The sequence below is a fragment of the Gymnogyps californianus genome, chromosome 25 (genome assembly GCF_018139145.2).
Source record: "Gymnogyps californianus isolate 813 chromosome 25, ASM1813914v2, whole genome shotgun sequence".
In the NCBI taxonomy this organism is placed as follows: domain Eukaryota; kingdom Metazoa; phylum Chordata; class Aves; order Accipitriformes; family Cathartidae; genus Gymnogyps; species Gymnogyps californianus.
This window is the reverse complement of record NC_059495.1, coordinates 6,090,378-6,115,088: the sequence shown is the minus strand read 5'-3', so window position 1 is coordinate 6,115,088 and position 24,711 is coordinate 6,090,378. Positions and strand designations below refer to the sequence as shown.

General features: G+C 56.4%; 1 protein-coding gene across 1 annotated transcript; it reads left to right on the top strand.

Moving 5' to 3' along the window:
- Positions 1 to 231: 231 nt before the first annotated feature.
- On the top strand, positions 232 to 10,291 carry ADAMTS15 (ADAM metallopeptidase with thrombospondin type 1 motif 15). The gene is made up of 8 exons (XM_050910951.1): positions 232 to 1,152; positions 5,698 to 5,830; positions 6,507 to 6,674; positions 7,140 to 7,423; positions 7,753 to 7,930; positions 8,050 to 8,231; positions 8,857 to 9,032; positions 9,489 to 10,291. The coding sequence occupies exons 1-8, from the start codon at positions 232 to 234 to the stop codon at positions 10,267 to 10,269; spliced, it is 2,823 nt and encodes a 940-aa protein (XP_050766908.1). The 3' UTR covers positions 10,270 to 10,291.
- The last annotated feature ends 14,420 nt before the right edge of the window (positions 10,292 to 24,711 follow it).

The window sequence follows — 24,711 nt, the reverse complement described above, 5'->3', positions numbered from 1 at the left end:
GCCGTATATAAACCCGATGCGCCCCACAAGGCAGGTAGCGGCGGGGCAGGCGGCTCGCACGGCCGCTCCGCTCCCCTCCAGCCTCCGCCGGGTTTTGGGAAGAGGAGGAGGAGGAGGAAGAGGTGGAGGAGGAGGGAGGGAGGAAGGGGGGGGGCCGGGTCCTGCTTTCTCCCCCTTCCCCCCCCCACCTCCCCCAAACCCCGATGCCGCCGGCGTGAGCCCGCCGGGACGATGCTGCCGCTGCTGCCGCTGCTGCTGCTGGGCGCCCCGGGGCTGAGCCTGCCCTCGGGGGGTCCCCCGGAGGACACCGAGGTGGTCACCCCCCTCCGCCTGGACCCCGACATCAACGGGCGGTCTTACTTCAGGCGGGGTCCCGCCGAGCCCCCCCGGGGAGGGCAAGCGGTGGTTTTCCAGCTCTCGGCTTTCGGGGAGGATTTCTACCTCCATCTCTCCCCCGACGCCCACTTCATCGCGCCCGCCTTCGCCGCCCACTACCTGGGGGTCGCGCCCGGCGCCGCCCGCCCCCTCCCCGGCCTCCGCCACTGCTTTTATTCGGGGGATGTCAACGCCGACCGGGAGTCATTCGCCGCCCTCAGCCTTTGCGGGGGGCTCCGGGGGGCTTTCGGTTACCGTGGAGCCGAGTATATCATCAGCCCGCTGGCGGGGGGGGCGGCCGGCGGAGCCCACCGCCTGCAGCGCCGCAGCCCCGGCCGCCCCGTCGGGGCCGGAGCATCCCGCTGTGCCGTGGGCTCCGGGCTCACCCCCGGGGTGCTGCAGGCTCTGGACAAGTACCGGGGGCGTGTGGGGGGGAAAGGGGGTCGGGCCAAGCGCTTTGCCTCGGTCCCCCGTTACGTGGAGACCTTGGTGGTGGCCGACGAGTCGATGGTGAAGTTCCACGGGGATGACCTCCAGCACTACCTGCTCACCCTGATGGCCACGGCCGCCCGCCTCTACAAGCATCCCAGCATCCGTAATCCCATCCAGATCTCCGTGGTCAAGTTCCTCCTCATCGGGCAGGATGACAAGGGGCCCAAGGTCACCGGCAACGCCGCCCTCACCCTCCGCAACTTCTGCGCCTGGCAGAAGAAGTGGAACAAGGTCAGCGACAAGCACCCCGAGTACTGGGACACCGCCATCCTCTTCACCAAGCAGGTGGGTGCAGGGGGGATGAACCCGGAGGGGCTGTCCCCCATTTTAAGGAGCCCTGCACCATGCGAGGGCCTCCTGCCACCTGCGCCCCACCTCTGGCGCGTGCCGCTTGTGGCAGATCCCCCTTTCCCAAGGGACCCTCCACCCTCAGATGCCGGGGCGGGGGGGAGCGGAGGTGTGGAGCAAGCCCGCCTGAGCCAGCCCTTGCTGTCCTCTGGGCAGGTTTTAGCCAGCAGCTCGGAGAAAGCCCTGCCAGGGGTTGAGCGAGGCCAGGAGGTGTGCAAAGGCAGGTTGCCCCCACGGGCAGGAACCTGCCGCTCCATCCCCTGCCTGCTGGCAGCAGCCTCGGCGGCCGGTGCCCAGCGGCCCGGCCGCCACCCCGAAACGTGGGGTCCGAGGCCAGAAGAGGAGGAGCACGGCCCCGCTTCCCCCCTTCCCGGCTGGGAAGAGGTCGCGGTGCCACCTGCCAAGAAAAAAAACCTCTCCCCGCTTCCTCTGACTCACGCGCGAGGTCCTCCTGAGAACCTGGACCTCTCCTCCGCGCGCTGGCTGCTCTGCGTGGACCCAGTTCAGGGCTGGAAGAAAAGCACCGGAGATACAGCCAGCGCTTTGCAGCCCTCGGAGGGGGAGAGGCGAGAGTCTCCCCCCCCCACCCTGTGGCGGGAGGGGGGCTTTGCCCCTTTTCGCTCGCCTTTGGCAAGGGCGCTGGAGGCGACGTGGGGTGCGGGGTGATTCCTGCGCCGGGATGAGCCCTCCATCCTCCCACCCCGACACACCGGGTGACACCGAAGCGGTGACACCGAAGCGGTGACACCGCTCCCAGATGCTTCTCCTCTTCCCCTGTGGTCCTGTCTCAGCGTCGACGTCGGTGCGGTGCCCGGCTGTGGGGTGTGACAGCCTGCGCCCCCAAATTGCTAATGGGAGGGGAGAAGGATGAGCGCGGTTTGAAGGGGACGGAGACGTTTTACCCTGGCTGCAGCAGGCTTTGCCAGCAAGAGCAACTTGCGTTTTCTCCTTCCCCCATCCCTGCCCAGATGTTTTTGGATTAAGGACAGGTCGGGAACTCTCCTTAACAGCAGGGAGACCATTCCCAAAACGTCGTTCCAGGTCAAGCACTCGTGGGTGGGAAGGATGTAGCGTCCAGCTCGGTTCAGCTGCCCCTAGCCTGGGGTCAGCGCAGGCTGAGGATGGCCTGGAGCAGGAACGATGCTGTGCAGGACGTGTGAGACCTCATCCCACCCATCCTCCTTGTCCCCCCCTCCCTCCCCGCCCTGGGCAGGGGCCGTGTCCTCCAGCCGGCTGTAAATCCTGCCGGAGCGCAGGCAGGGTTGAACCCCAGCCTGCTGGAGCAGCTCCTGCCGGCGCGGGGCGGCCGCAAAGAGGAGGACGCCTGCTGACACCCCTGTGGGGACGAGCCAGCTCCATCTCTGGTGGAAACCCGGTGAGGTCACCGGAGCCACACGTGGGACGGATTCGGTCCCAGCGATTCGAAAGCCGCGGATCACGGCCGGGCTGCATTTTTTACACATTGCTAAACCATCCATTCCTGAAATCCCAAGGCAAGCTCGGTGCGAAGGCACACGATCGAGGAGACATCTGCCTTCCTTGAGTGCATCCATCTGTGGTCCCCTGACACCCCGAAGCTTATCTACCTGCCAAAAAGCTGTTACATAAGCCCCCGACTTAAATTTCATCTCAAGCCCGGTTGATAGGCAGTTTCCCGTTGTGTCAACGAGTTGCTGATGAATGGGGCTGTCCTCTCCTGCTCGGCTTTGCTCCCTCCCGACGTCGGCCGTGCTGGACTGCGGATTTGCCTTTGGGGAGCTCGGTCCCGCTCAGCCGGTGGCTGCAGCTCTGCCAGCAACCGCGGCCGTGGGACCTTCACCTTCCTACCTGAGCCGGTGCTTGTTGGAGGGTCCTGCAGAGCATCCAGCCTTCAGCTGCTCTCCTGCCTCTTGGAAACAGCATCGCGCACACCACGGCGAGGGGCTCGGCCGTCCTTCCCATCCAGCCTGAACCCTGACGTCCCACCGGCAAAGGTTTGCTGAACATCTTTGGCCCGTTGTAAAACCGAAGGGACGTCGCACCAAGGAATATCTGGCTGCAACCTAGGGTGCAGCAGATGCTGCGGGGGAATTTGGAAACCCACGCTCTGTAGCTCCAAGCTCAGATTTTTGGGGTTCCTTTGGACAAACGTGGGAAGCCTCCGTGGTAGGGAGAGTGCTTATGACCTGGTCTCTGAGGAGGCGAATTAAGGATCCCCCCGCAACTGACCTGCAGAACATCTCGAGAAGTTCGCAAGGGGATGAAGAAAAGCCTTGGAAGTGCCCACAGATGAAGGTCAGGCTGGCAGGAGAGCCCTGATGGTGCATCGAGCAGGTTGCTTGCAGCCCCTTGGGGCACCCGGGCATCCTCCCTGCATTTGGGCTGGCAGCGGGGGATATCGGTGACGGTGAGCACACCGTGCAAAGGCAGAGCTGGCCCTTTGCATGCCGCTTTCCCACCTTAAACCTCTTGCATTTCTCTCTCCTCCCCTCCGTAGCTCCATCTTTGCATTGCCTCCCCTCCTGAGCAGGCTGGACCCCCAGCAAGGCTGGAGGAGGTGTTTTGGGGGGGGGTGTCAGGTCAGAACCCCTCATTAGAGCCCAGAGATGCTGCCCAGCCGCAGGCTGCCCTTAGGAGGCTGTGGCCGGGGGGGTTTTAGGGAAAACCTAACCTATGTTTAGGTAACTTATCCTAATGTTAGGGGTACATGAGCCGCTCGTTCACGTGTCCCCGCAGCCGGCAGGCGAGGTTCAGAGCACGAAGTGGGTCAGTGTGTCAGTGCAGGTGTTGGGCTGGGAGCCAAAAGCTCGCCGCGCCAGCGAGGAAACAGCAACTCTTCAAAGAGCAGCGAGCTGGGGCGGGGGGAAGCCGTGAGCGGTCGCCTCTTCCCCCCGTGATGCTGTGTCGTACCCCCGCCGCCCCGCTCCCCACCTTCACCCCCAAACCCCCAGCGCTGGGACTGCCACAGGGGAGAGGACGGGCAGGGGGGCTCGGGCAAGCCGCATCCCCTGGGTTAGCTCGGCGTGGCGATGGCACTGGCTCTTGGTGGCATGTTGGGGCAGGGGACCCTGCGCCCGGGCTTGCCAGCCCTGTTTAGTCACCCCGCGCTCACCGGCGGTGGCCCTGCCACCGAGGATGCGGGGTTGCCACCTGCTTCTCCCTGCCAGCATCGATGCGTGGTGGGATCAGGGATGCAGCGAGGTCCCAGCCGACAAGGAAAACTGTTGCAGGACGGAGAGCTGAACCCGGTTGTATGACGGGGTTTTCCACCAGCTGCGATAGCCGGCCCAGACCCAGGCGTTTCTCCACCTCGCCTCTCCAGAGACCACGGTCTTGTCTGTGCCTGCAGACTTCATAGCCACAGGTCTCCTGTTAAAGCCATCTCAGCCCTGGCTGGGGCTCTCTGAAGTCGTCAGGACTGATATTTACCCACGGCTGAACCTGCCTGCGCGGGAATGCCTTCAGCTTGGAAACCTCGCTGGAAATGTTGGCAGAGCCGCTCATGCGAGATTTCGAGCAACCCAGGCGCTTTGGCTGGGCGAGCGCTGAGCATGAATCACGCTTATTTATAGCATGGGAGCGCCCGGCGAGTCCCTTACGTTTTCTTTTCATGTGGAAAGCTGCTCCCTGCCCCCTGCACGGCCTCCCCTGCAGCTCCCAGCCCGGCTGGAACAGCACCGAGGGATGGGGACGATGCTCCAGCCCTCCCAAGCTGCCGACAGATCCCAGCAGGAGAAGGGGGCATCCGAGGACAAGGCTATTGCCAGGCTGCGGCAGCGGTGCCTCTTCAAATGGGGACTTTTTATTTGCACAAGCACCTTTGGATCCCGAAGAAGGGCAGATCCACCTACGACGAGACCCTTCCCATCTTCTGTCCTGGCAGCACCTACGTGGGGTCTGGCCGTCCTTGAGTTGGGGGTGGAAGGCTTGGCTGGTTCTTCCTTCAATCTGGGCTTGGTTGCTCCTCGAGGGACGGCTGCAAAGTGTCTTGGAGAGACAGGAGCGCTTCCCTTAGCCTTGGGAACCTCTGGACCTGGTCCAGGGGCTTCTTGTTCCTAGGAAGAAGTTGAGAAATGAGGTTGAGAAACGGGTCAGCTGTGAGCCCACGGCCAGGTGTCTTCCCATCCACCCGCCTGGGTCCGGTCCTTGAGCTCGCGTTGAAGAAGGGAGCCAGACTGACCCTTCCGTGCCAAAACCAGCTCCACCCTGGCCGGAGGAGCCGTTCGGGTGGGAAAGGCTATTATTGCTGAAGGCACGGGAGGATGCGACGCACAAAAAGCATCCCTGGTGCCAGGGTTAAATGCAAACACATCTTCTGGCTCAGGGTGAGGTTTCCTGCCTCCCCAGCCTGGCACGGTCTCCATCCCTTTGGGCTGCCTTCCCCCCACCCCCAGCAGCCTGGGATCAGCTCCCCGTGGGGTACTGGGGATGGGGTGGGGATGGGGAACCGTGATGCCCGTGCTGGCCTCGGGACTAACCCCTCCTTGCCTCCGTGCCTCGCAGGATCTGTGCGGTGCCACCACCTGCGACACGCTGGGGATGGCAGACGTGGGCACCATGTGCGACCCGAAGCGCAGCTGCTCCGTCATCGAGGACGACGGGCTGCCCTCGGCTTTCACCACCGCCCATGAGCTGGGTAAGGCTCCCCGCTCTCCTCTTCCTCTCGGGAGGAATGCCAGGAGCTGGCGAGGTTCAGAATAACCCTGGTTTCAGCCTCCGGAAGATCAGACAATAACCGGTATCCGGTGATGGGGAAACTCCACCTTGGGGCACGAGATCCCCCCTGAGCCGGGTGGGAAAGAGCTGCTGAGAAAGCAAAAGGCTTTGCTGTTGTGGTTGCTACCTTGGCTGGGTTTCCAGGATTCAGGAGTCCTGAAATAACAGGCGGAGGGCACACCTACCTCCGGAGACACTTGTGGTGCTCGGCGGGAGGAGGAGGGAGGAGGGCGAGCGCTGAAGTCTCCTTCTCTTTGCAATTTCCCTTGTCATTCCTTTCCCGTGTGCTTTCCACATGCACAAGGCAGCCGGGACACAGTGCCGGAAAGCTCGCTGGCTCAGGGACGCTGCCGGCAGGGTGGCTCGTGTGTAACTAGTCCTGCAAGCTCTCGGTGCCTGCGTGCAGTCCGAGCCAGGGTGTGCACGAGCATCATCCTGCACCGGGTGTCTCCTGGGCTGTCCACAGCCTTTGCAGTCCTTGCAAGGGTCTGCCCCACTCCGTGCCTCGGTTTCCCCCATTGCAAGAAGCTGCAGGGGCCCTGCTCTGCATGCCAAGTGGGGTTATTCATGCTGCCCCCCCCCCCCCTTATCCCCAGGCCACGTCTTCAACATGCCTCATGACAACGTGAAGGCCTGCGAGGAGGTCTTCGGTCGGCTGAAGACCAACCACATGATGTCCCCCACTCTCATCCAGATCGACCGCGCCAACCCCTGGTCAGCCTGCAGCGCTGCCATCATCACCGACTTCCTCGACAGCGGCCACGGTGAGCCTTCCTGCACCCCTCGCCCTCTTACCTGCATCCCTGCCCTGTGGGAGCAGGATCCGTCCCTGGGGCTGGTTACCGGGAGAGGCTGATGGGCTGTAGAGCAACTCTTCTCCCCCTCTCTGCAAACAAAGTTAGAAGGAAATGGGGAGTTTGGTGGTGTTTCTGCACCGGAGGAGCTTCCTCGGTGCCGGGGCGTCCCCAGCAGCGATGCCTGCCCTGAGGCTGCCGGCACGGCTCTATCCAGCATCACCAAGAGATGGAGTCACTTGGGTCTGGGATGCAGCTGACCTGGAGGCCATCCCTGGGGTAGCACCCGCTCCTGCTAGTGTCACGTGGCTTTGGCCAAATTACCGGCAGCCATCCCTCACCTCCTCGCAGCGATGCTCTCCCTCCCCACCCTGGTCCATACAACCCCCCCCGAGGACCCGGTAGACACCCCCCCCTGCATCCCCGCTCCCGCAGGAGACTGCTTGCTGGACCAGCCTGCCAAACCCATCCCGTTACCCGAAGACCTGCCGGGGACGAGCTACAGCCTGAACCAGCAGTGCGAGCTGGCCTTCGGCGTGGGCTCCAAGCCCTGCCCGTACATGCAGTACTGCGCCAAGCTCTGGTGCACGGGCAAGGCGCGCGGGCAGATCGTCTGCCAGACCCGTCACTTCCCCTGGGCGGACGGCACCGGCTGCGGCGAGGGACGCTTCTGCCTGAAGGGTGCCTGCGTTGAGAGGCATAACATCAGTAAGTACAGGGTGAGTACCCGCGCCGTGAGCCCCGAAAACATCCCGCAGGGTCGCCCCGAGTTTTTGCATGGGTGCTGGCAGAGCAGTTCCCCCGCCTCCTGGTGCTGGGGACCCGGCGGGGGGACAGGAACGTGAAAAGAGATGGAGGTCCCTTGGGTATGGCATATTTCTCAAGGAGGGATGCTGCTGCTCCGTTCCAGCCAGCCCCGGGCAGGTTTAAGGGCAGCCGGCAGAGGTTTTGCTTGCGAAGGGATGGCTCCGAGTCTGGAGAGCCCCCGGCTGGGGATGGAGCCGGCGGCGAAGGGGATGCAGCATCTCACCCCGCCGCATCCCCGCAGGTGGACGGCGGCTGGGCCAAGTGGGCGCCCTACGGGCAGTGCTCGCGGACGTGCGGCGGTGGGGTGCAGCTGGCCAAGCGGGAGTGCACCGACCCGGTGCCTGCCAATGGGGGCTCCTACTGCGAGGGCATCCGCGTCAAGTACCGCTCCTGCAACCTGGACCCCTGCTCTGCTGCAGGTAAGGGGCTAGAGCTCAGCTTGCTCGTGGTTGTGTGCACGACCTGTAACAACCCCATAAAACCAGCGCCGGAGGTCCGGGCTAGTCCCTAATCCCATGCACATCCCCATTTTTTCCAGTGCCAGGGAAAAGCTTCCGCGAGGAGCAGTGTGAGGCTTTCAACGGCTACAGCCACAGCACCAACCGCCTCACCGCCTCCGTCTCCTGGGTCCCCAAATACTCCGGCGTCTCGCCCCGGGATAAATGCAAGCTCATCTGCCGGGCTAACGGCACCGGCTACTTCTACGTGCTGGCACCCAAGGTTGGTGAGAGACCCCCAGAGTCAGCGTCTGGGCTGTGGGATGACCCCAGCGTGCCTGGAAATGAATTAATTTTCCTTGTCTGGTGGGCAGCTGGTGTTAGATGAGGTTGTAGAGGAGGGGAATCCACCAGGCTGGTATGAATCAGCCTGTACGCGTCCGCTTATTTATTTCAGGGCTGGAGTTGGTCCGTGAAGGGTCTTCCTCTGGGTTTGTAAAGGTGTCTCTGGGATATGCCCATAGCCCTGAAATAGTGGATGGTCATTACGGTGCTGGGGAAGCGATGTGCGTGCCAGACAGGGTGGGCGGCCAGACATGGACTGAGCAGGGTGGTGTTAGCTGTGTCCCCAGTGCAGCCTGTTCCCTTTGTACCGATGCAAGAGAAAGGGCAGAAAACGATGTAGATGGAGAAGAAAAGGGATATGGTCCCGTACAGCTCTTCTCAGAGACCCTAAAAAGCCTGACTGCAAAGCAGAGCATGAGCAAAGGGTGACACGGTGCCTGCTAGAGTCTCCTCAGGACTCATCTGCTGGATTCGGGCAGCCCCGGGTTGGATGGCCACAGCTGGTGGGGTTTGTGGGGTGGCACAGGGAAATACAGCGGCTTGTTCTGCTCGCCCTCGTGCAGGTTGTGGACGGCACCCCTTGCTCCCCGGATTCCACCTCGGTCTGCGTCCAGGGCAAGTGCATCAAAGCGGGCTGCGACGGGAAGCTGGGCTCCAAGAAGAAGTTCGACAAATGCAGCGTCTGCGGAGGAGACAACAAGAGCTGCAAGAAAGTGTCGGGCTTGTTCACCAAACCCATGTAAGTGTTAGGTGATCACGCGTGCTTCCCCCTCTCCCAGCTCTGCTTTTTAGGGTGGATGCAGGAAGGTCATGGAGATGGTGACGGGGGCTAACTCCATCCCAAGCAAACTCTCCTGGTGCTAGTGTACATCACTGCATGGAGACCTGGGCTAGCTCTGAAGGAGAAGCAGGACACATTTAACTTGCTATCGGCTTCTGCAGATGGAGTTGTCTCCGGTACATCCGTACTGTTGAGCCAGAGAAGCTGAAGCATCTTCCCATATCTGGGTGACCTCAGCCTAGATGAAACTCAGCGTAGGGAGGAGATTCAAAAAGATCTTCACGGGAAAGAGGAGATAACTGTAGGGCTGGGAAGATCTCAGGGCTGGTAGCTGCAGAGCTTCGGGCTGAGGCCATGTCGTAGCGGGATGTCCCCCCCGCCTGATGGCCTGCCCTGCCTGCTCTTCTCTTCCAGGCACGGCTACAACTTCGTGGTGGTCATCCCCGCGGGCGCCTCCAACATCGACATCAGGCAGCGGGGCTACAAAGGGCTGATCAGCGACGACAACTACCTGGCGCTGAAGAACGGGCAGGGCAAGTACCTGCTGAATGGCCACTTCATCGTCTCGGCCGTGGAGAGGGACCTGATGGTGAAGGGCAGCGTCCTGCGGTACAGCGGCACCGGCACCGCCGTCGAGAGCCTCCAAGCCTTCAAGCCCATCCAGGAACCCCTGACTTTGGAGGTGCTCTCCGTGGGGAAGATGACCCCTCCTCGGGTACGCTACTCCTTCTACCTCCCCAAGGAGAGCAAGGAGGACAAGTCCTCCTACAAGAAGGAGGGCAAGACCCCACCGGACCTCAACAACAGCGTCCTCAGCCTGTCCAACCGCTTGGACGGTGGGAGACCGAGCTACAAACGTCCCTCCTACAAGTGGGCGGCGGGCGGCTGGGAGGCTTGCTCCGTCACCTGCGGCGACGGGTTGCAGAAGCGTTCGGTGGCTTGTCGCGACTCCTACGGCCAACCGGCCGCCGAGTGCGACGCGGCACAGCGACCGGCCGATGTCCGGCTGTGCGGGGAGCCCTGCCCGGCGTGGGAAGCTGGACCTTGGTCTCCCTGCTCCAAGAGCTGCGGTCGGGGTTTCAAGAGACGGGCGCTGAAGTGCTCGGTCCCAACCGGGCGCCTGCTGCCCCGGGAGAGTTGCAATTTTCGGAGGAAGCCACAGGAGCTGGATTTTTGCACCTTGAGGCCATGCTGAGCGGGTCAAGGGGTGTCTGCGAGGAAGGGCATGGCGTTCCTCTGGCTGGATGCAGCTGAGCAGCAGCCAGGGGTATGGGAGAGGGGGAGATGTCCATAGCACATAGCAAACGGGGCGGGGGGGAGGGGAAAAAGGGAAAAAAAGGGACCTGGGTGTGGAGACAGAGCACGCACACCCCACGTGCCCGGGAGAGAGGGCTTTTACCGACCAGGTCGCTCGGAGACAGAGCGGGAACGAACATCTACCTCGAAGCCGCCGAACGACACGGAAACTCACCGGCGGAGGCTGGGAGTTTGGGGGGGGACAGATGGAAACGAGGAGGATCGCTGCCAGGGATGGATCCGAGTACAGACAGGGAGATGCCCCTAAATTGCACAGTCGAAGCCTCCCCCATCTTCCCAGGGCCAAGCCTACCTCCTCCCTCCCCGGACTCCCCCAACACTCGTGCCAAATGGGACCAAAAGGATTTACCAATGCAACGACGGGAAATTATACTGTCCAACCACCGGTGCGACGAGCTGCTGGGACTGATGCCTCCAGGGCTCGCTGGTGATGACTTTGCAGCCCGGGCGGTCCAGAGACCCCCAGCAGCATCGCCGGACCAGGCTGGAAGGTGGTGGCTTTATTTTCGTTTTCTCCTCATGTTTATGATCTGACCAGTGTAGATTTTATGGTGCTTAACTCTGTATTTTTTTTAACCTCCTTCCTCCCCTCTCTGATGGATGTAAACCTTGCGTAGCGGGGACGGCGTTATTCCCAGTGGGCTCTCTCACCTGGCTGAGGTTTTCCTATGGTGCTTCGGGATGGGGCTGTGCCGGCATCTGGTGCGTAGCTGGATGCTCCTTTACACCCTGGTCCAGGGCGGGTTGTAAACCGTCCGCCTCAAGTTTTTCAGGGCTGAAAGGGATCCCTACGGACCTGAGATTTGAGCTGTCATTCCAAAAAAGCAACAAGCAACTGTACTGTAGTACCGCGGCACGGTGCCGTACGGGGTCAGACGCAGCCCCGCCAGTCGCCGGTACTTGACTCCGCTCTGGAAATGGTGCTCGCTGCTTAATGGGACCAGTGCGCTGTGCCCAGACATCCCACCGCCCTCTGCCCTCCAACTTCTGGGCCAGGTTGGGTTATTTTTCCTCTGCGTTAAGCCTCCCTGAGATATCCTGAGCTGAACCCTAGCAGAGCTGGGGCGACTTCCCCGGCATCGCTTTTGAGCCGCGGGAGTGGAAGATAAATTTGGGTCTTGGGCTTTCCTGGGGGAAGGGGGCTCAGCGGGGTTCAGGCGTGTGGGGAAAGAGAGGGCATTGAACCTCTTGGTGCTGCAGAGCATCTACAACCGGTTTCCCCCTCCAGGGTTTTGTGCAAGGGTTTGTTCTGTACCTCTGATGGTTATGTAGCATCGTGCCCTTTGTGGTCGGAGGCTGTCTTACCTCATGCGCCGCCCTCTTCCCAACGACCATTTAACGCATCATTTGGGTCTCTTGCTCAGATCAAATCATCAGGGACCATTTCACTTCTTGCTTTTCCACTGATGAAGGTGCCTCCTAATCAGTTACCTGTGACTGTGAGCAAGCCAGAGTCTCTCGGTCAAGCTATGCAGTTATTGGGATCAGCAGAAAGGGACTATAGGGACGACACACAGATTATGGGTAGGCAGAAGATGCTGTCTCAGCAGCTAGAGGCTTGGAGCCTGCCTCGCTTGCTTGATCCCATGCAGGTATAGCGTGGAAACTCCTTGTGCCCTTTGGTCTGCTCTGCAAGGTCTCCAGCTGTGGGCAAGGCGAGAAAGATCCCAAGACACAGGACAGCAGTAGCACGAGGGTTTCCTTGCTAGACCTTTCCACCAGCTTAGCAAACTCCTCATGACAATGTTTGTGGACCCATCCTCCCCGGATTTATGTAATGCCTTTCTGAACACAATAATATTTTGGGTCTCCACGCCGCTCGATAGAGCCAGGAGCAGATGTTGTGGTTGCTCTGCACAGCAGGGGATGGGATTTAATGTTCTAGGAAATCCCTTCCAGGTCTCCATTCCCATGAACGTATCATCCATTTTCGGAGGGTTTTCCTGCATAGCCGAGCCCGCCGCGCTTTTGTCTGGGGACAGAGCTCCGGGGAGCTGCCCTTTCGTGTCTTGCCATCCAACAGATGGTTTCCAAGCCACCGAGAAATCGTCACCCTTGTTCACGGGGAGGGGAAGGATGGGGCGGGAGGGATTTCTTGTGTGCGGTTCTTTTGCCGAGTGTGCAGCAAAAGGACGGAGATGCCGATCGTACTGGCTGCTTTGTGTATACCATGTATACTAAACATCGATCTCTGCTGTTTGTGCGTCAATAGCAAACCTGAAATAAAACCGTATTTAAAGTTATACCTGGTTCCCCGGGGGATGCGGTCGTGCCCATGTCATTTAGTTGGTGGCTGCAGAGCATTTCTTGTCTTATCGCGATCCCGGCCTCTTTGAAGCCTCAGCTCATTAACCGAAGAAAAAAACCTTTGAAAGCCTACAAGGTTTATTCTGACTTGCTTCTGCTACAGGATTTGTTATTGACAAAAAAAACCCAACCCAGCCTGAAGGAACCCAGGGGTGGATTAATCCCTGCAAGCCCCGGGGCTCGCCTGCACCGGGACGTTAAATGCACGAGGCTGGTTTGCTTTAGCCTGAAATCAGGATGCCCTTTCGTCAAGATAACAGCAATATAGAGTTAAACGGATTAATGTAAACTGGAACAGTGCTCTCACATCCTGGAACAACCGTGTCTGCACATACCATTGTCCGGGACCATCCCTTCCCGACGTGCTATCGCGGAGTCATCCACTCCGTATGCGGACAAAGCCTCAGTCACAGCCCCTTGTCACCATCACCTTCGGAGGGTCCAGGAAAAGCGAGGTTAGCTTTACAGCTGAGCCGACCTGGCACGGCTGCGGGGTTGCTGGGTGCCCGGAAAACAGTGTCTGTTCCTCCTGCCGATTCCCAGCACACCCTCCCTGAGTCAGAGCCCTCTTTTCCCATTACATAGGGGCCAACGGTGAGATAAAACCCTTCCTTTTAATGGGACACGTCAGCTCAGGGATGCCTGATGTCAGCCCCTCCAGCTCTCACCAGGGACAGATTGCCTGGTATTTTATTTTCACCCAGCAAGTGCGATTTTTTTCCCCTGCTATGTTGTAATGATTTGGCAAATTCAGTGTGTTTTATTGGGGTGCAAGCTCACTTTGCTTTTCATTACCATAAAGAAACAAACATGACAGACCCGACCGAGCACCTTCCCCCTCGCCGGCTCCTACAGGGAAATAAAAGATTGATCGCCTGTGCCTGTCCCCACAAGAAAGTTCAGTTCCAGCCCAAATATATCACACGCTGCAAAGGCTCCAGCTGCAAACAGCTTTATTAGGAACAGAGAGGGAGATTTCCACTCAGCGCAACACCCCGTGCCATAGCTTTCCCCTTGAGTATCTGTTCAGGAGCGGAAACCTAAATTAAAACCAACGCCTCGCTCCTCCAGCACCAGGTGCCCTTCAAAATCACCCAGAGGGACAAAAAAACCCCACACAAGCCCCAAGTATTTACCTGGTAAGGAAGGAAGAAACCGAGCGCTGATGCCAGAAACACCGGCTCGGAGGGAAGGCTGGTGTTCAGCCGAGTCGTGGTTTGTTTGCTCAGGGCGCTTTGCCGCAGGAAAGCCGGCGGTGACTTGATGGGGCCGAGCCGAACACCGAAACCTGGCACCAGGCGGGTGACGGAGGCGATGTCCCGCATCCGTATCAAGCCTGAAGCCCCAGGAATAGGCTCCCGGTAGAAAGGGAAACGATGCGGAGCATCACACGCTGCGTCCAAGGGGAAGCGGTAGCTTTTCCCAGCGCCATGAGATGCTGCCACCGACGGTTCTCGGGCTTCCTAGTTTTCTGACACTGAAAGATTTTGTGTTTTGCTTCCCTTCATTGTGAATTTGTCTTCTTTGGATTCTCTGATGTCTAATAAAAGGCTGAGCTGGCTGCTTTTCCCTTCAGGGGACACTGATGCATCTTCAACTGCATCCTCCATCTCCACTAAATGTGAAGGAAACCTGTAGCGTTCAAACCTCAGCTTTGCTGTGGTTAAAATGGGGTTAAAAACAGCCAGGGAATTGAAGGTGGCAGACGGTCTGACAGACTGAGGGGCATGGGACTCATCCCCTTAGGCCAAGGAGTCATGCCCAGGAGTCCCCATCAAGCTCCCAGCAAATGTCTCGATCCGGAGAAGGGCAGAGCCACAGGATCCCGGGAGTTATTTACACCCCGGGAGAGGCACAGGGAGTATTTCTGAAATGCCCCTCCGGTAGCATTTTACTTTCCTATTCCCTGGCTTTGGCACACAGACAGCACTGGGGGGTTTTTGTGTAAAAGAAAAGAAACCTACCAAAAAAACCCTACCAAAAACCCAAAAGAGACCAACTCAAGTCCTCTGCTAGAACAAGTGCATTTAGTTCCCCCGGTTATTTTAGCTTCCCATCCGCTTTCTTTGCCCTTTTCTCGTGCGCTTCCCAAGGCATCTCCTTTTGGCCACTTTTGGAGAAAGACGCTGGATTAGACAGACCTCTGCTCCCACCCAACACACCTTTTCTTACCTCTTAAGCAGTAAAAATGGCATGAAAACTGAGTCTACCCCCGTGGCACAGTAGCACGAGGCGGGGCCGGTGTTCATGACGGGACCTCGAGATCTCCAGCCTCTTAAGCTCTTGCGGCAACACGTATAACAAGTGCTAAACTCTCTAAATGATTTAATACGCAAGGGGGTTTGCTGAGAACGAAGGTCCTGCGGTGCTCCAGCCAAACCACCGAGTGCTTCGCTCCAAACCCATCCCTGGCTGAGCTCGAGGATGGAAGATGGCTTGGGCAGTGCATACCGAATGCCTTGATGAAACTAAAACCCGATCCTGCCTCTGGGACCGCCTGCAGATCTGCTTGTTTTCATTTGTCCTAAGCTGAAACTCAAGCAGCTTGAAAAAAAAATTTAATTTAAAAAAAAAAAAGGGGGTTACCTGAAATGTAATGTCAGGGAGAGAAACCATTGAGGGCGAGGGCAGCGCTCCTGCCTCGTCTGCCTTTCTGGTCAAGGGCTTCGACGTGGCCACGGATCTGTTCCCTGAGGGTGGGATGCTGCCTTGCTATTATTATTGCTATTATTATTATTTATTATTGGGTTTTGCCAGGAGACAAAAAGCAAAACCAAGCAGAGGTTGAACAAATGGACCTAATTGATAGCACATGTCCTGCAGAAAACCTCTCCGGGGCGGGAGGGGAAATAAACTGCAAAGGGCAGCGCAGAGCTCTGCCGTGCCCTGCCCGACACAGGGGAAAACGGGGATATTCACATCAGGTCGGGGATGTAAAATGAAATGCTGATGTGGAGCAGGGATGGGAGATCCCGGCCCCTCTCCCCCCACCACCACCCCTTTTCCCCATCACCTCTCCCAGCGCCGACGGCTGCGATAGCTGCCGCGGAGCCGATCGCAGAGGACAGACTGTGCTGGCTACGGCCGGTCCTCCCTGAATCTGGCAAGGAAAAAATCTGCTCTCCAAGCAGAAAAGGCCTTTTTCCCACTCCGGCAGCTCTGAGGATGTGTCACTGATCCTAACCCCAGATCAGGCGCTCGCAGAAAGCCCGGGCAGCTTTTCCGCAGCTGGGTGATGGAGATGAGCTCCAGCACGGCTGCAGGACCGGCTGGGGAGGGATGCCAACCCCCCCGGCGATGCCGACCCTTGCTGGTTACTTGCAGCAGACTAAACTTCCCCCCGTCGTCCTCCCCGGCCAGCAAACTGACACGTTCCCACAAGCATTTCTGCTGGGTTGGGGTTTTTTTTCATATTTTTTTCTAATTATACAACGCGGTCAGTGCCAAATTTGTCCGGCCGACTCTAATTTGGCAAGCAGAGCTCGTGGATTTATGGCAAGCGAACTCCCACCTCCTTATCGACCGGTGGAAGGAGAGGGATTTTATCTTTTCGGAGGTCTCCATCGCATACTTTTGCTCCTATAAATGCATAATCCTCGAAGAAGCGATGGCAGGAGGAGAGGGACGGTGTTCGTCGGCCGAGGACCGCGTCAGCATCTCCGAGGGAATGAGCTGAGTAAATCAGGCAGCTGTTAAAGATTATAATCCTTAACTAGGTAAAGCCCTTGGAAATTGCAGCCATGGGGTGAGCGGTGAGAGCTTTCCAGCCGACTCCTGGGGAAGGTGCTGCATTTGGATTTAGCCTAATTAATAGCAAGTTCAGCCAAGCAAGCCTGGGAGGCGGATGATCTCCCAAATGGTTATTTAATGTGGCTTGGTTATTTATTTTTTAAAGCTTTTTCTTCCACCCCCCCCCGCCCCTTGTAAATGAATTTAGCGCTGGTGTGAGGTGTTGGATTGACAGCTCTGGGAATATAAGACCTCAAGGAAAAATGTTTTGGAGTCGTGGAAGGAACAACACTGTACGTAATCCAGGTGTAAGGGTAATTATTTGCAGTAACAGCTGCTTTTTGCTCTAAAATCAAAAATAGAGACCGCGGGGATTCGACAGAGCGTCTGAGACACTTTCAGGTGGCCGAAGCATCGGGCACGGCCGGAGCTGGCTAAGCAATACACTCTGTCCCCGAGCCACCGAGGCACTCAGGGCCACGTTTGGTGCTTAATCGCTATTCATGCTTAAATACCGCGCATTTTTCTCAGCCCTTACGCATGTTCTTAATTCTGAGCAGGCACTTCAGCACCTCCCTGCTCGGTACAGCCTGTAAGCAAAGCAACTTCACACACATGCTGGAAGTTTACACCGAGGCTGAATCAAAGCCTTTGGGGTGTACAGAGCTGAGAAAATATCCTAAATATATCCCTGCCCACGTCACAGAACAGGCTTTTTTTTTTTTTTTTTTTCCTTGCTAATATACTGCTTCGGCCTTTTCCGCAACTCTATATCGTTCGGAATATTTTCGAAGCGCAGCGCCCAGGCTCCGGATAGCAGAAACACATGTTCCCGAAATTATGGTCACTACAGGGACCACATCATCATGACAGAGGTAATTAAGGCTCTCTGTGTTCTCGATGACATATGTTGTCCAGAAGCAGCCCCATATGCTATAGAAACACAGGCGTGAGAGGTAGGGGAAGGACATCTGGACAAGGGATGGAGGGGAAGGTGCAGTGAGACCATGAGTAAAAAGTAGACTGAGTCTACTTAAGCCTGGTCTATCTGGGCATCTTAAAAAATCCCAGGGAGTTTGGGGAAAAAAAACCCCAATATCCCCATGCTAGATGTTAAGTGAAATTAGGGAGACTAAAGGCCACGTCTTCATCCATCTTTAGATACCTCCAGGATTTAGAGGGAGGTGAGATCTGGGTTTAGGGGTCTTGCGCGGGGTCGCGCAGGATGGCTGCGGCAAGGTATGGCCTTGATCATAGTTATCCCAAGTTGCCCATTAACCCCCTGGCTTCAGCACTTACTTTGGAGGTGAGGATATATTACGTGGAAAAACAAACACGGAGGGAAACGGACACTGAAAGACAGGGAGAACCTGGGCTGCGTTTTCTTCTCCCAAAGGCAGGAGAAAAAGGAGTGAGCGGAGAGAAAAGGAAACAAGGAGAAAGAAGAAAAACAAGGGAAACCTCAAGAGGGAGATGCTAATGCAAAGCAGCTGTTATCCCACCTGAATCCCGGGGTTTTTTGGCTTCTCCGCATCCCCGGAGCATCGCAGAGCAGCCGGAGACCCTCCGTGAGTCTGTGCCTGCTGTGCTACGCCGTCCCCAGAGGGGCAGGTAAAACCCGGCTGCCAAAAGGTGACGGGGAGGAAAGGAAAATCACTTTTAAGTTGTTCGCGGTGCGCTTTCTTTGGTTGCATAAAACTGTTTGAAATGTGTGTCTTTTTGAAAAGGAAATCTTCGGCTCAATCCCTTTTAAACTTGTTTTTTTCTGCTATTGAGGAGGAGAATGGGAAGCAAAAAGAGACGACACGTATCCTCCTTCCAGTCCTTAGGACCATCTCCTCAAGAGCAAGGGTCTGACATCTTGAAGAAAATGTGAAGCACATAATTTTAAAGCATTTAAGCTGCTCTTTATTTAAAAAAAAAGTCCATCTCCACTATAAATGATTCTGCATAATTCCTTTCCTTTCCTTTCCTTTCCTTTCCTTTCCTTTCCTTTCCTTTCCTTTCCTTTCCTTTCCTTTCCTTTCCTTTCCTTTCCTTTCCTTTCCTTTCCTTCCCTTCCCTTCCCTTCCCTTCCCTTCCCTTCCCTTCCCTTCCCTTCCCTTCCCTTCCCTTCCCTTCCCTTCCCTTCCCTTCCCTTCCCTTCCCTTCCCTTTCTTTTCCTTCCTTTCTCCCATCCCCAATGCAGATGCAATTAGAAAGGCTTTAGGGATTTTGTTTTCTAACGCAGCCGAAGGGTTGCTGGAAGCGCTGAGCTGAGGTGGTTTTTCCGGTCGCGGCCGACGTTTCCTATTTGGACCTGAAAAAGAAAAGTCTGCCGTAATTAGCGCATCGCGTGCGTGTGCGGGGGAGTCAATGTTTTTGTTTCCTTCTAGTAAAGAAAAAAAAAAAACCCAACAAAAAAAAAAAAAGGCACGAAATTAGCTCCGTTGCAAAGCCAATGGGTTGGCACGAAGCGATGGGCATCCAAAGGTTTTCTTCTGAGCCGCCCCAGGGGAAGGCGCAGGGGCTCCTTGGCCCCCGGGGCGATGCTGAGCATCCCACGCAGCCGGGCGCTCGGCCCTGACACGTGCCACGCCAGAGCCCCTCGCCTCCACAACCACGCCTGGAAATTATTCACCAAATCCGGCTGGGATTTGCTCCAAAAACGCCATTTGGGGGTTATATATATATATTTTTTTTTTTTTGAGGGGTGATTTTACACAGGAAAAAAATAACCTTGCCCTTCGCTTTGCCCTGGGTACCAGACTACACGGTTTTTCTCTCCTTGCTGCCAGGGATTCCTCCTGCATTTTATTTTTGCATTGTTTCTGCTGGTGGGAAGCCAAAAGCACCAGGGAACCTCTTTCTGATTCATCCTCTTTCTCCTCCCCGCTGCTGGGAGCTCTCAGCCCCCTCCATGGTGCGGAGACGTGGCTCCGGCAAGGGTTAACTCTTCCACCCGCCTTTTCACATTTTTCCTTTTTAATATTGCCTCTGAAGAAACAAACAGAGGCGAATCCCACCCTCTCCCCGGAGACTCTTTCTTGGCTTGATCCAGAGAACATGCAAATAATAATTATTTGTCCTATATTTTCTTTTTCGGTGCCTCATTTCAGCAGCTTCGGGGATTGAGTAAACGAAACGACAAAACGAACAAGGAAAGCAATAAACCCAAATAAATAAATAACTGATAAAACTGGAGCGGGAAGGAGATAAAAAAAACCCGACAACATTCCCCTCGTGGCGTGGAGCGTAGGGGCTGAAAATGTCGATAAACCAAACAACACGGTGGGACAGACAGACGGGGGCTGCGGGGCTCCGCTGATGGATGCCAGCAGTGCCGCTGCTGGGTGGGAGAGAGGCAAGCACAGACGTCTAGAAAAAGGCCCTAAATCCTCCTTATCCTGGGTAGCGAGTCCACATCTTTGGGGATAAATCCTTTACGGAGCAGCAGCGAGATATTTCAGTGCCTACGTTTGCTTGTATTAAGGTGAAACTCCCTTGGGCTGGGACCTTCTGGTTCTGCTTCCCACGTGCTGCTGTTTCCATTCCTCCATGCTTTTGTGCACCTTTTAGTCTTCTCCGGATGGCTTTTTCATCCCTCACATATATATACATATATATATATATACCTTCTCTCCTCCCGCGGCTGCAGGGTGTTGTGCCAAACGACCTCTGAAGCTAGAAGCAATCTTGAGCTCTTGCTCAAATCCGGGCTGCAGAGGCTCAAGCCGTGCTCAAGTTGTGGCTGCCCCGGAGGGACGGACTCCAAACCCGTTGGAGCCGTGGTAGGGCTCGGGTTTGGACCGCGAGCCAAGGGCGAGGAAGAGATATGTAAGGCGTTTTTGCACTGGACAAACAGGTATTTGCAAGAAATCACATTGCTTTGCTGGATCAGAGTCCAGTCGGCTGCAGGGGATACATAAACCTCCTCTCTCGACCCATTCAGTCCTTTAGTCTGCTGCTTTGCCTCTTTTCCCGGGATCAACTTCAATTTCTGTGGGTGCCTCCTAAAAAAACCCACAGAGATCCTGCTGTATTAAAAAAAAAAAAAAAAACCAAAACCCACTTTGTTTTTCCCAAATGGAAAAAAAATATCAAGTTGCTGGGTGCACCCCAAGATGCTGTGAAACTCCTGCAGTCCTAATGCACCCTACCTTCCCGGCCAGGCTGTGGGTCCTGCTCGCGTCTGCGGCGTGCATGCTGGAAACGCTGTTGCCCTACGTTATATATACAGAGAGCCAGTATTGTGCTTCTCCGAGCAGAAATATTGTGAAAAACAATGCAAAGAATGTGGCGAAATGAGGCAACGGGAGGAGCGGCGATGTCAGAGGTGCGGGACTCCTCCTTTTTCCACTTTCTGTCAGATTTTCTTCGCCAAAGCAATGCTGGCCGCTGGTCATAGCCCACATCTGGTCGCCCCCGTCATGGGTTTGGGCTACCTGAGTTCACGTCTGGATGCAGCCTGTATTTCCAAGGCATTTTCACATCTTACCGAAGAGAGATCCCGAGATTTTTCTTTCCCGGAGCAGTGGATTTATGTGCCTTTCCCCCTAATCTCTCATCTCCGAACTCCTCGGAGCTGATAATGAAAAACTTCCCGCCGCGTTGGGACCGCTGCTTTTCTAGATTAAGAAATGCTCCTCAAGGAAGCTGACAACCATAACAAACCCATTTGCTAAGATAACATTATTTCAGGATTGCGGCTGCTTTCCTACACGCGCCGCAGCTCGGCCCCTACGGATACTAAACGGCCCTGACCAACAAACCCTCCTAAACCCCTGGAAAGTGCCCTGCGAAGGTGACATCCATCCCAGCACATCCCATAGATGATTTGAGTTGCATGCCGGGCTGAATCGGGGCCAAGCGAGAGGTACCAGGCACGCGCGAGGGGTTTGGGGGATGCTCCAGGCTGCACCGCTGCCTCCTGCATCCCACCGCCCGCTCGCCCACCGAAAAGGGCCTGCTCCGGCAGCCACATCACCTTTCCCTCCTCGCCCACAGTGGAAGGAAACCTTTTACTTTACCCTCTTGGCACATCCCCGCCTGCTAAACATTAACATCTGCTGAGTATAAACCGGTTAGCCGGGAGTGTTTGTACAGGCTTTGCAATCTGCGCTTCCATGTTTACTCACATCGGGCTTGTTTAAAGCCAATTTGACAGGAAAATGAATGTGTGCGGTTTTGTTATGACTCAGGGCAATCTGACATCTCCCCCCGAGCCTGACATCGCCTCGTTTCAGGGACAGCAAACCCGATCCGCTGCCGCGCAAGGAAGGCTTTTGGCGGCGCTTAAATCGGGGCGGGAGGGGGGGGGTAAAGAAAACAGGGAGTGGTGAGAGGAAAATGAATGGTGCAGGCGGATGATATATGTATTTTATTGTGAAGAGGGGAGAGCCACGTCGTTCCCGGTTGATGTCACCACCATTTATACCCATTGGTGATGAGACTTCCCCCATCTCAGGGCTGGGAAAGCGGACAAGAGGGGAAACGATGCTCGAGGGCTCAGCTCTTGGGGCTGGGTTACAAAAAGTGCTCCGCATCCCTTTCCCTTTGGAAAGCAGGGTCCACAAATCCTCACAGATGACACTATTCCCCTATAAAGGGGGAAAGTGAGGGTGTGGGAGAGAAGCAGGAGGGAAAGAAATATTAATGGAGACCCTCCAGACGTGCAACCACAAATTGGGATGCTCCTGAGCTTTCAGCCACTGCTTAGAGATGAGGGGAGCTCAAAAAATGCGCCTTATCCTAAATTGTGCAAATCACATCCCAATGAATCCTATAAATGCCCAGTGGAGGAAGAAAGCAGGGGTCTGATTGCACCTGATGGCAACGGGATGGTTCCACAGCAGGAGGCTTTTTGAGGCAGAAGGATGGTGGGAAGAGCCGCCACCACGGGCGGCTGGATGGGTTGGCCTCGGACTTGCATCGCTGCAGGGGGAAGGGAGGTTGCCCAGGGAGGAGGGGAGCAGGAACCTCAAAGTAGGGAGAAATTCCTCCTCGTTTGCTGCTTTCTTCAGAAATCCAAATACCGCAAAGAGCCTGAGAAGGAGGCTGCTCAGCAGATGGGATTTGGGCCCTTTTGGGAAGCTTTCTATCTCTGCCGCTGGGAATCCATCATGGGAATCTGATCTCGGGAGGCTGCAAAGCTGCAAACCCCGGAGGCTTGTGTAGCTTGGGAAATTCAGAGTTATGCCTTGCCCTGAACCTTGGACGGGAGCCCAGCTCTGACCTTGCTCCACTTAAGCCGTGTCACTAAGCCCCTTCCCCAGCCTGCGTCGCTAGACCTTGCCCTGGTGAGTCCAGCTCTGCAAGGCCACCCTGAGTCCCACAGATGGGAGCCGGACAGATTAAACAGTCCTAACCATCCAGAGAAAGCCCCTTTCTGTCCCAAAGCCACGTCCTCAGCCCCTTGCTTCTTCAAAGGACTCTTGCATCCAAGCCAACGTCATATCTGCTCTCATCAAAGGCTTTCCCAGCATCCTTTCCTGGCACTGGTGGCTTCCTCCAGCCTTTTCTGGATGTCCCCGTTCCTGGGGACATCTTGCACTCATCAGCGCAATCCCAGCCCTCCCGCTCATTGCGCAACCTGGGTCGAACGCCGAGACCTGGGAACTGGACGGCCTTTCTCGCTGGACTGCTCCGCACAATCCTTATGGGCAACTTATTTATCTCCTTTGTGGTCCCTTGTGCAATTTGTATAAAACCAGGGCGCTGGCCTCCAGCAAAACGGAGAGAAATGCTGTGGCTGCTCAGATTTCCCCAAATGTCAACATTTTGACTAGGGGAAAAAAAAAACGGGGGTGAATTTTCCATCAATTTTAGGGAAATTTGGTGAAGGCTGCAGGGATTCTGTGATCAAAGCTGGGATCGGACAGTGGAGAGATGTACTTTGGTGCTAGCCCGGGCAGCGACAGTAGGAAAGCTCATGGAGAGGGGTGAGGCTGAATCGAAGGAGATCTCCACTTGGGTTTCAAACTGGAGAATTTATAAATCTTTCTTTTTTTCCCCCTCTGCTATCTAAACCGAAAGACAGCGCCTCATCAGCGCGCGATCCAGGCACCGCGAGGTCCGAGAGGCAGCAAAGCATCCTTGTATAACAGCGTCTCCGGCACAGTATCCGGCAAAGGCTCGGGGGGGATTAACAATAGGGATGAGAGTTTTCCAAGTTCTGCGACATTTTGGGGATAGCTGCAACCCACTTAGCTCTGGCCAGCTCGTTCCTTTGAGTTTCCTTTGAAAAATTCCCAGTTCAGCACCTGCTTTGCAGAGCTTTGCCTCCTCCCAGCTCCCCGTGAAGGAGGGAAGCAGGGGTCGGGTCGAGCATTTGGTGGGTCCCGAACCCACACCACGGGGTCCAGCCAGAGGTGCTAAATTAAGGGTGTAATTTTGGGTTGTGCTCGAAGCGTCTCTGAATGGAGAGGAACGCGGGTTGCCCCTATAGCGGTGCCTCCCCAGAGCATTGGTTTTCACTCTCGAGTGCTTAATGGCTTGTGTTTACGAGAGCTAAAAATATTTACTCGGGGAAGAAGGGGCAGGGAGAGGGGACATTGCTTGAAGATTTTATAGGCCCTGTTTTGGAAAGAGACTTATGTAAAAATAACGTGGTATTAAAGATCAAGGGGGGGAAAAAAAAAAAGCACGCAACAAAACAACAACCCAGCGCCGAGCAGAACAAAGTCTCTGCGTGACCCCGAGGATGGGGCTGGATGATGGAGATCCCGACAGGAGCCAGCCCCTTGGAGCCCTTGCCCACGTTTCATGGCCAGGAGGGTTTATGTGGTTATTTGAGCTCTCCTCAGCGTGTTACCCAGCCTTTTACAAGGTCTGGTTCCCACCTCGCACATTTGCTTTTACCGCCTGCTAACAGCAGTTCCCGGGAGGAGGGAGATTTGGGGGTGATGCCGATGCTGGCAGCTCTCCAGGGAGAAGGGCTCGGACGAAACCCAACCGGGGCTGCTGGCGAAGAGCAGGAGGAATTTCGGCACGGGACAGCAGCAGCCTGGATGCCGGCCGGCTGGGCTCTTGCTCCCGACTTGCATGTTAGAAATATAAAGCGCTAATTCCCTTCTCCCCAGGGGCCTGGGCCAGCGTGAGCCGGGGTTATCGGCACGGGCAGGGCACCCTACAGAAAAGGCCATGCAAGGCGGGGACCGGTGGTATTCAGACCGAAGGCACAGCCAGTTCAGCTCTTTTGCTTTATTTTTAAAGGGCGTTTTGTTTCCAGCGAGAAAAAGGGAATAAATCAATGACGTTCATCGCCCTGAGAAAGAAACGCCTGTACCCCGCCACCATAAGACCC

Excerpts from the sequence above, each read along its gene's own strand:
- ADAMTS15 (XM_050910951.1), top strand. The coding sequence starts at position 232 with ATGCTGCCGCTGCTGCCGCTGCTGCTGCTGGGCGCCCCGGGGCTGAGC. Across the intron at positions 7,931-8,049 it reads GGACCCCTGCTCTGCTGCAG|TGCCAGGGAAAAGCTTCCGC; the intron begins GTAAGGGGCTAG and ends CATTTTTTCCAG. Across the intron at positions 8,232-8,856 it reads TCTACGTGCTGGCACCCAAG|GTTGTGGACGGCACCCCTTG; the intron begins GTTGGTGAGAGA and ends GCCCTCGTGCAG.